The sequence below is a fragment of the Mus pahari genome, chromosome 17 (assembly GCF_900095145.1).
Source record: "Mus pahari chromosome 17, PAHARI_EIJ_v1.1, whole genome shotgun sequence".
NCBI lineage: Eukaryota > Metazoa > Chordata > Mammalia > Rodentia > Muridae > Mus > Mus pahari.
The window spans coordinates 25,423,432-25,433,934 of record NC_034606.1 but is presented as its reverse complement, the minus strand read 5'-3'; the positions used below and the strand labels follow the sequence as shown (position 1 = coordinate 25,433,934).

At 49.1% G+C, this 10,503-nt stretch overlaps 1 protein-coding gene across 2 annotated transcripts in view; it reads right to left on the bottom strand.

Moving 5' to 3' along the window:
* Positions 1-4,739: 4,739 nt before the first annotated feature.
* The window catches only part of Nsmce2 (NSE2 (MMS21) homolog, SMC5-SMC6 complex SUMO ligase), a 237,645-nt gene continuing 231,881 nt past the window's right edge, over positions 4,740-10,503 (bottom strand). Inside the window, exon 7 of one of the 2 annotated variants that reach the window (XM_021217016.1) lies at positions 4,740-5,094. In XM_021217016.1, coding sequence (XP_021072675.1) covers positions 4,977-5,094 — 118 coding nt within the window. In that variant the 3' untranslated portion in view covers positions 4,740-4,976. The remainder of the gene's footprint in view (positions 5,095-10,503) is intronic. The other variant, XM_029548023.1, reaches the window with a different exon arrangement.

The window sequence follows — 10,503 nt, the reverse complement described above, 5'->3', positions numbered from 1 at the left end:
CGGGGATCAAATGTAGGATGTTGAACCTGCCAGGCAAGTGCAGTACCACTGTGCTGCTGGAATTTGATCGTTTTAGTGTCTGTCAGCTCCAACTAAGCCCTTCAGAAGGAGGAATTCAAGTGCCATACCAGACTAGCACAAAACATGGCATAAAGTAGGCCTCGCAAATATTTACTGAGGCAATAGTCAAGAATTCAATGTACACATCTGCTTCGAATATACAATTCTAGAGTCCCTGTTTGCCTGCTTTCCTTCAAAAGGCCCAAGGAATCCCAAGACCAACCCATTGTAAATATGACACAGATCCTCTGAACTGTTTTAAAGAACTTAGGGAGACGTCAAAATCTTCCGTGTCTATGGAAAATCTGAACAGTGAAGTGATGCGCTCCAGGCCCCCTGTGTATGTTAGTGGGGAAGGAGTATTGAAGGTTAACACACACACACACACACACACACACACCACCACCACCACCACCTGAAAGAATCTACAGTAAAAGGGGGAAGGGAGCTGGAATGTTGATGTCGGGAGCACAATAGAGCTGGGGAGCAGCTGATCTGCAGGAAGAAGACACAGATATGATATTATCCGGTGGGGATTCACAAGATTAACATAGGTGGGGCAAGATTAGAGTCAGGAGACCACGGAAGGCAGGTGAACGTCATGTGAGAGGCTAGGAAGGAGGGTCTGGATTGGTAGTCTGTACTGAGAGGAAATAGAGGGCTCTCCGGTTTGTTAAGTTGAAGGATATCTCAAGGGTACACGCCTAGGGGTGGGGCAGGCTGGATATTGAGACGTGGGCACCAGAGGTTGAGGATGGTTCGTTCCAGTATGGGATTAACCAGGCAAGCCTTGGGCAGAGGAAAAGACCAAACCTCAGTTTAATTACTCATAAAATGGAATAATAACAACCATCTCTGGGGCTCCGGGGAGGATTAGCTTGGATGAGAGCTTGAAGGCAGTGGCCTCCTTGGTTGCTGAGACCTGCAGATTTCTGTCCCCATCAGGGGTCAGGCTAGCACTTGCAGTAGGAGCAGTTTCTAGCTGAATGGACCCTCTGAGGTTCTTTATGGTAAAAGGGAAACACTTTATCTGTTGGCTTCTCTGGTAATATTGAAAGCTCACCAAGCTGGAAGGTTCTTCAAAGGGCTAGCAATAAAAATGTCACATCTGCACAATTACCCAAATCTTAGTAATACCCCTAAGATCCAGCTCAAGAGGCCACTCATGGGGCTTCATGCCATCACAGATGGGACTCCCATGGCTGTCCTGGGGAAGATTAAATTTTCCTACCTCATCGTTGGTTAAGAACTGCTCTCCTTTAAGGGAAATCTGTGTACTGGGTTTTTTGGTGCTGTCCCAAGACTGAACCCATGGTGTGAGGTCATGTAGTCGGTATTACATGTTCTACTAACGGGATCCACTTCACTTTCTTCCTTGTGCAACAAAGGCTTGCTAAGTTGCCAGGATGGCTTTGAACTTGTGATCCTCCTGAATCAGCCTCCAAGTCGATGAGATTACCGGCGTGTACTTCATTCCAAACAGGACCCGTCCTCCTTCTTTCTCCTCTTCCTCCTCTTTGAGGGAGGGTCTCCCCAGCATATTACCCAGGTTGGTCTCAAACCCCTCCTCAGTAATCCTCCTACCACAGCCTCTCAATGATGGTATTTCACAAGGGTGCCACCACACCAGGAAAAATGGGAAAGAAATAGGAAGAAAAAATTCCAGGGCTTTTGAAAACTCCTGTGATCAAATTGAGAGGGGAGAGGGGGGAGGGGGAGGGGGAAGGGGACGGGGGAAGGGGAGAAGAGGAAGAGGGAGAGAGAGGGAGAGGGAGGAAGAAGGAGGAGGAGGAGGGACAGGGTGGGCAGAGGACAGCGACACCAGTGCAAATTCTACATTCTACAACTGGCAGATGCAGAACCCTTGCTTGGATATATACTATTATGCCCATCCACAGAGGAATGGTGTTAGTTAGCATTTTTCCCCAGGCTGATAAAGTATCTGCAGCAATGTACCAGAATTCTCTTTGGAAAGAGCTGGGAAGATGGAATCCTGGGCAAGCCTCCTGTGCTGGCTCCTATCTGTTAAAGCAAGTATTGCACAAAAGGGCCACATTCCAAGAGAACTGTGTTTGCTCTGGCTTAAACATAATCATTTCCTCAGGAAAGCCCGATTCTGATAAAGACTATTAGGAAACTCACAATCTCTTGGCTTGCAGGAAATGGAATGTCTTTATTTTGAATCCTAAGAAATTGCATTAAATACTTGCCTCTGCCCGGCAGAGCTCGCTTTTAAATGCAAAAGTGCCCACCCTCACCTTGGGAAGACTGTTCCTTGACTGGGTGCATTTTAATCAGGCTTATTTTCATAACAGGTGCGCTGATTTATTTACCAAGGTTTTCATTTTAAATGTGGCTTTGGATGTTTTTATTTATTGATCTCTTAAAAGAATGCAAAATCATGGCATGTTCATACATGTGTTATCATATTTCTTCATTTGTCTCCCCATCATCTCCCCCTCCCCCGCCCATCCACCTTCCTCTGAAAATATTTTCAGATTCTAAGCAAACATTTAAGGAAGAAGGAAGCGTGAGACCCTGAGTCTAGACCTCACTTCTCTTCAGGTCCCCACTCAGCCCCTTCTGAGCTGTTCCCTTTTTTTGTTTTCGTTTTTTTTTTTTCTTTTTTGAGACAGGGTTTCTCTGTGTAGCCCTGGCTGTCATGGAACTCACTCTGTAAGAGGCTGGCTTTGAACTAATAGAGATTTACTCTCACCTCTGTCTCCGGAGTGCCAGGATTAAAGGCCCGTGACAACACCTCTGCCCGGCTCTGAGTGGACATTCTTTGACAGTGACTTTGCACTTTGGTGCTGGAAAGCAGAAACAGTGACCATTCATTGGGCTGAGGATTATGGGAGTTGATATATACATGAAGGATTAGGACCTGGTACACAGTTGGTACTCAATAAATGTCAGCCATTGTTCATTATTGTTTCCTGGTGCAGGGTGGGCTTCCCTGGCTCAATGTTAAGCAATCTCGTTGATAAAAAGGTTTCTTCAAGCCGGGCAGTGGTGGCGCACGCCTTTAATCCCAGTACTTGGAAGGCAGAGGCAGGCGGATTTCTGAGTTCAAGGCCAGCCTGGTCTACAGAGTGAGTTCCAGGACTGCCAGGGCAACACAGAGAAACCCTGTCTTGAAGAATCAAAAAGTCTAATAGAAAAAGGTTTCTTCAAGGAGTCAAAAGATGAACACTCTTTACAGAATCAGAATGGCAGAGTCTGAATGTGTCTCTCATTTACACATTTAAAACAGTCTTGCTAGGGGGCCTAGGCTGGTCTCCAGCAGTGAATCTTCCTGTATCCTGGCATCACTGGTGTGTATCCCCAGCCCAGCGCTCTCTGCAAGACAGTCAAGTACAGGTCCCTGCGGATCACTGTTTACTGACATGGCTGGGACACTATCTCCTTTACAAATATTTTAAAATAAAATATAGTTATACCATTTCTTCTCCTCTCTTTAATCCTTCCCATGTACCCCCACTTTATCCTCTCTCAAACTCAAATTCATGACTGACTTCTCTTTTTGTTACGTACACATTCATGTATGTGTGTGCATATCCCTAAGTATATAAATACGGCGTGCTCGGTCCGCGTATTGCTACTTAGGTGCATATGATACCAGTTGGTGTTAGATACCCAGCTGGGGACTCCTTCCCAGGGAAGACTACTTCTTGTGCTCCTACTCCTCCGTATTGATTAGTTTTTGTGTAGCGTAGAGGCCTTTTGAGTGTCCCCCCTTCCATGCTAACAATTCTGTTACTGTCAAGCTTGTTCAGGTCTTGTTTAGGTAGCCATCTTGGTGAGACCTCATGGGTGTACCTTCTCTGACATTTCGAGGAAATGCAATCACGGCAAACGGGTGAGATCTGACTTTTACAATCTTTCGGCCCCTTCTCTACCTAAAAATATATATGTAAGTCTGTGTATGCATATACATATTTAGTTTAAATGAAAAATTTCCATCTGGGCTAACAATGCTTCTCACAAGAGCCAAAAACTATCTAACAAAATCCCAACGGCAGGCATGAGAAAGCTTCTTAATGGTTGGTCAGGATTTCTCGAGACCCTGAGACCCTTGTAGGCTATTGCTACTGCCCTTGGTTGTTCTCAGAAGTTGAAGGTTAAGTCCCTGTTGCTGAAGACACCATGTGCTGTGGACACAGGACTCAGAGGATGAAGTCATGTGCTGGGAGCATCCAGCAGTTTGCTGAGTGCTTAGAATGTGGTGGCTCCCAGATACCTGAGGCCTCCTGGGGATGCGGCCACACTTACATTATGGATGGGCATTCCTTACAGTTGCCCCAGGGAACATGTTCCTAGGACACTCTACACCATTCAGAAAGCCACGACAAATGGCAGCACCTCCATGCCCAGCACCATCCTTCACGCCGGGTGAACAGGGCGCCTGCTGGCTTTGCTGTATCAGATGCCACTGCTCTTCATTTCCCTTACAGAAATGGCTGCCCAGCTGGGAGGGGTCTCTGCTTTGTCATCTTAATTAGCACCCAAAGACACTTTTCAGTTGAAACAATTATAAAAAACTGTTTAGAGGTATATGTTAGAGAGAGAGAGAGAGAGAGAGAGAGAGAGAGAGAGAGAGAGAGAGAGAGAGAGAAATTTTTGCACCTGGGAACCCTTTACATATTGGGAGAGATACAGCAGACAGGACCATGCTGAGCTGAGGATTATCAAAGTTTTATTTAAAATTTCAGAGCACTTGAAAATAAAGAATAGAATGTACGTGTGTTTTGACTGTGTAACTTAAAAAATGTTTTCAATTACAATTAGCCTTCAAGGGTTATTGCAAACAGTGCTGTTGCTGCTCGGCCAGGCCCGTCGCTGTCTACCCTCACTCTCTGGTGGCTGGCGGGGAGGCAGGCTGCTGACACACATTCCTGTGGGCAGGTGGCTTGCTCCTACTCGGAGTGGCGTTTTTTCTTCTTGTTGTGGCTCTCGATTGCCCTTCTCAGGGCTTCATCCGGAATGAGATCTGACATTCTCATGTCTGTGTGGCTACAGCCAATTTTTGGGCAACTGTGAGGAAGGAAAAATGCCCATGAGTCCATGCCACCACCATGCCTTAGGCATTAACTTTTCTCTCTCACAGCCGGGCACTGGAATCACAACACATCACAAAAACAACCCAAAACAACAACAACAAGAACCAACCACAATAACAACAAAACCCAAACCCTCTCAGACCCAGAGTCATGCACACGTCCACAGTTTTTTCACTGAGGGCGGCTTGGTTTGGGGCTGGGGAAGCAAGCAATGTAGGAGCGGCACCTACACTACGGCCTTGCCGTCTAACATGGGAGGCAGGCAGTCACCAAGGTAGCCAAATACCATGCCACAACAGCAGTGAAGCAATGCAGGACAGAGGGAGCAGGGGGCGGGGGAGCCAGGCTTGCATGTGGTCTAGGTTGCTCAGAAGGCTTGGGCAGGCACTGCAGGGAGAGCGGGACCCTAGGTGATTTTCTTTTGTTTTGAGTCTCATGTGGCCCAGGTTGACTTTGAACTCACTATGTAGCTGGAGATGAACTCCCTAGTGATCCCATTTCCCCAGTGCTAGGATTACAGGCATGTACCACCAACACCTGATTTTATGCTGTGCTGGGGGCAGGTGTGTGTGTGTGTGTGTGTGTGTGTGTGTGTGTATACACGCGCGCGCATGCCAAGCCCAAGGCCTCATACATGTTAGGCTAAAGCTTTACCAACTAAGTTACTTCCTCAGAGCAGGGTATCATCTTAAATATGAAAATACACCTTCCCCAAGTTTTTTAGATAGGTGTGGGATGAGATTTAGTGCCATTTAAAAAACATACTCTAGCTACTTAGAGAGGACAAAAGGCTAAAGGGCAAAGGGTAAGGCGGAGGAAATAGTGGGGGTCCCACATCAGTACAGGAAGGGTGAGGCAGTCTGGTTGAGTGCGTGGCAGAGACAAGCTCCAACACACACCGGGCCATAGGACCCGCAGACCCAAGGATGGACAGCAAGTAATAAAGAAGAGGGCAGAGCCAAGCAGTGGACAACTGTGATGGGAAGGGAACACATGCCAGGCATGGGGGCAGGAGTCCTGCCTGGACTCCATCCCTCTGAATGCAACTAAACCTCTCAATGGAGACAGTGAAAGGGACACTGAGCGCTGGCCAGAAGCCCGAGGTGAGGGAATTAAGAATGTGACTCACCAGAAAAGGGCGGAACTCAAGGCCTCACTCAGTTAGCCATCTCAGTGGAGGGAGGGAGTGTTTGGACTGAATCACCTGATTTCTTTTTACTGTGAACAAGGTTTGGGCAGGGCTAAGTGCCCAGTGTTTGGAGTCAAACTCACGCAGGTCCTGAATTCCGTCAACCATCTGATTGGTGGCCGAGATAACCTTTCTGGGGCAGGGTCCCCACTCCACAGGGTAATGGGCCCCACAGTGCCTTCCCCATGGTGTCCTTCCACTTTCCCATCTCCTAGGCTGGCCACTCGCCTCCTGGGAAGTTTTAAGTTATCTGGTCTGTCTGTCTGTACTTACATAGTCTGTGCACACATACACCACTCATGCATTCCGGGTACTTCTGTGTGATCAGCTCTGGGCTAGGTTCTATTCTAATCACATAACCTTAAGTACAAACATGGCTCTGATCCACACAGGGCTTGGCCCCATGACCTGAGACAGCTCTTCTAAAGACACAGGAAACGCAGAATAAAAGGTAAAAGGCCAAGGGAAGGGAACCTGACCTGGGAGCTTCAGTGCAGGGATGAGGCAGGAAAGAGGGGGTGTTTCCTGGCCTTGATCTTGGGGTCAAGGAGTGTTGGCAGGACATGGGCTGTCCCTGGACAGTGTGCAGCCCGTTTGCAGGGACAGTAAGCGAATGTGTCCTGTCCAGTCAGGCACATGAGTTCTCTCCCCTCCCCTCCCCTGCCCTCCCCTCCCCTCCCCTCCTCTCCACTCTTCCTCCCTTCTTTCTTTTTTTCCTGGAGTCTGGCTGCACAGCCCCACGTGCCCACCCCAGCACGACTGGTGTACTTTGGAATTCCTAAGTATGAGATGGTGATGAAGACATCCCCACATTTAGGACTTTAGAAATGGAGACTGCCATTCCTTAGACTTCCCTGACATGGAAGTACACAGCAGGAGGCTTCTGGGGTGAGCATCCCTGAGAGGCAAGCCCTGAGCCCTGTTTCTGACTACTGGGCCTTGGGCGCAATAGACTCCTGAGAACAACGGCTACCTCCATCTGCCAGACAGTGAATAAGCAGTGGAGAGGGAAGTGGAGAGGGAGGGGGGAGGACTTCCTGATGACATCAGTGGCTTTAGTCAGTAAATGAGGGCATTCTGAGAATGGCTGACGGAATTAACCACACCACTGAGCTGCAGAGGAGGCGCCCACACTCATGTTGATGGGATGGGATGGAGCCCGGTGATGTCTGTGTCATGCAGAGACAGGCTCTGGGGACAGAGATATAAATCAAGTATCCGAGAGGAGCGAGGTGACCCAACAACAAAGATACAAACTGGAAAATGGAAGAGCCAAGACAAGTGTATACGCCGACAACCCCAGCACCTGAGGCCGAGGCAAGATTGAGCTACACAGAGAGTTCCAGGCTCATCTACCTATATAGTGAGACCATCTCCAAAACAGCGAGCGGCAAAGGCCTGGCAGTCAGCTCCCCTAGGGCTGGCACTGTCCAAGTGACTACACAAGGTTTCTCCTGCAAACAGATGAAAGTGGAGTTCCTGTCTGTCTGCAGGCATCCTGGCACAGTGAAAAATCAAGGCCATTGAACGCCACAGGCAACGGACTGTGTTCCAGGTCTCACCACACAGCACTTGCCATTCTAGACCATAGTTAACCAGTCCCGTCTCCTCAAACAAGGTGGCTCAACCAGTGACAGGGTGAGAACAACCCTGAAGAGCATGAGAGAACCTCTGAGAGACTTCCTGGAGGAGAGGCAGGACAGGAACCGGGGCACCCCACCCCACAGAAACGAACAAGTTTTTAAACTAAAAGGGGTAAGAAAAGGCCATGATGCCACGGGCTTGAATCAGGGCACTCCTGCTCTGAGAAACAACACTACCCAAGCATTAGGCCATAATCCCCAGGACATCCTGGCGAGCAAGTCAGGTGTGGCAACACCTTCAACATCATCAAATGATCCCCAGGAAGGGCTCAGACTCACAGGCCTGGAAGGAGAGGCTGGTCCTGTGCCTGGGTCAGCCACAGGGCAGAACATTCCTTAATAGTGTGGGGCAAACTTAGGAGTCTATGCTAAGGAGAGGTCTCAGGGTGCAGAGGGTCCCAGCAGCTTCAGGGAATCGGGGCCTCAGCCTCAGTTTGAGATCACATGATCTTGAGAGATGCAGATTTGGATCCTAAGAATACCATGGTTTGGCCCATAAGCTCTAGGAAGCAGCTGTATAGACAGACGCCTCTGGCATTAGCGCTGGGTAGATTCCTGACATAGCTACACTCAGACAGTAACTCTGTCCCATCCCCTCCAAGTCCAGGGTGATGTGTCACAAAACAGTGAGGTGAGCGTGATGACTGTTTGCTGTAAGTGCCCCACAGCTATGTGTTCACACTGCACACCAGCAAACTTCCTGTCGGGTCTGTGCTTCTGCCCGCCTGTGTGCAGCTGTGCACACGTGTATATGCTGTGGAAGTCAGAGGTCATCCTTGTAGTTCTCCTCAGGGTCCACCGTGTTAGTTATCTATTTCTGAGAGAGTCTTTCACTGGCCTAACACTTGCTAAGTAGCCACTAGGCTGGCTGGCCTCACTGACCTCAGGGGCCTGCCTGCCTTTCATCTCCCTCCCCCTCCCAGTGCTGGATCACAAGTGAACTTTCACCCTTGGCACTTTGATGTGAAGCCTGGGGATGAGTTTAACCCTCCCTAAGCTACCTCCAGGTCTTCTCCACAGCCGAGAAACGGGACAGTACAGGTCTGGAAGGAATTCCCTGTGAACTCTAGGGTCCCTGGAATTTTGAGTTGATGTAATTTCCACTTTAGATATAAAGAACCCCGCTGAGAGGCTCAGTTATTTGTTGGTAAGTGATTCTGCCTGGACATCACATATTTCTCTTCATTTCATCTGCTTTTGAAGATTCAGAAAACCAAAACAATGGGCTTTGGTCACAATCAGCCATAGTTCATTAACATGAACATCAGCAGGCAGCTTTATTTGTGAGATAATGGCGCTAGGATTAAGAGCTCTATTTTAGGAAATGACTCTAACAGTAGAGTAGGCTGAAAAGCTCCACAAGCCCACTAGACTTCAGTCCAGTGGAGAGGCCGCCAGGGTCTGAAGCATGCTGGGGAAGTTCAGATGGTACCCAGTAACACATTGTGCCTGGGACTCCAGTAACCTAACTAACATAATTGGAACAGGAGAGAGAAACCGTTCTTAACAGGATGTGTCACACACATTTTTTAAACAGTGCTTCATGGGAAATGACACCACTTCATGCTGAATCAGAAACCTACAGAGTAAGCTGTGACCAGAACCCAAGTTCTAATCTGCTTCCATGTGGGCCTTGTATCTGACACTGACCCTGGGAGTACAGCGCCTCTTGTCTTGGGTGTGGTTTAGGCTGCTTCCCACAGCGTCTTGTACTCGAGTGCAAAAACTGCTGAACAAGAAGCTGCTTGGAGCTGACAGCAATGGGCTCTGAGTCGGGTGCCGAGGCTTTACGGTGAGTGAGGAGAGCTTATGCCGGGCCAAGGCTCTGTCCTGCTGACCTCTGCAGAGCTGTGCCTCAGCGACAGCTGCCCAGCTCTACCCTCATAGCCACACAATTCTCATGGCAGGCTCAGTCATCTTCTAAGGGCACAGCCACTTGCCTGTACCTGGGCTGTTGTCAAGTGGCTCTATCGCTGTGATCTCAGACTCGCAGAACCTCTGCTGGCCACTCTCCTCTCTTCCACCTCTCCCTGACCAAGCAACTAGCTTTTGGACACTAGCAACTGCTTTTGGACACTCAATGGAATTAGCACTCATTTCCCCCTCTGCCTCCTCCCCCACTTTCAATCAGCTGCCACATTCGGTCGGGCACGTGTATACACCTCACTTCCACGTGCGTGCTCACTCTCTGTGACAGAATGCACTGTGGGCGCACCACCCTGGCACTGCTACAGCCTTTAGCACCTGTCCCCTGCCCTGCTTCTGCAGTAAAGTCCTCAGCTCCAGGTTGGCTCCTCCTAATCCCCTTTCTCTACAAGGTCTCCCCACGCCTACGGGCAGAGCTGGTAGATGCTGGTGAGGATGCTGTTGAAAGTTTGACAAGAAGGATGCAGGGCTCATGGTTACTGAGTCTTACTGCGTGTGTGCCTGCTCCTTTGGAACATATCTTTTGAGCCGGGCGTGGTGGCGCATGCCTTTAATCCCAGCACTTGGGAGGCAGAGGCAGGCGGATTTCTGAGTTCAAATCCAGCCTGGTCTACAAAGTGAGTTC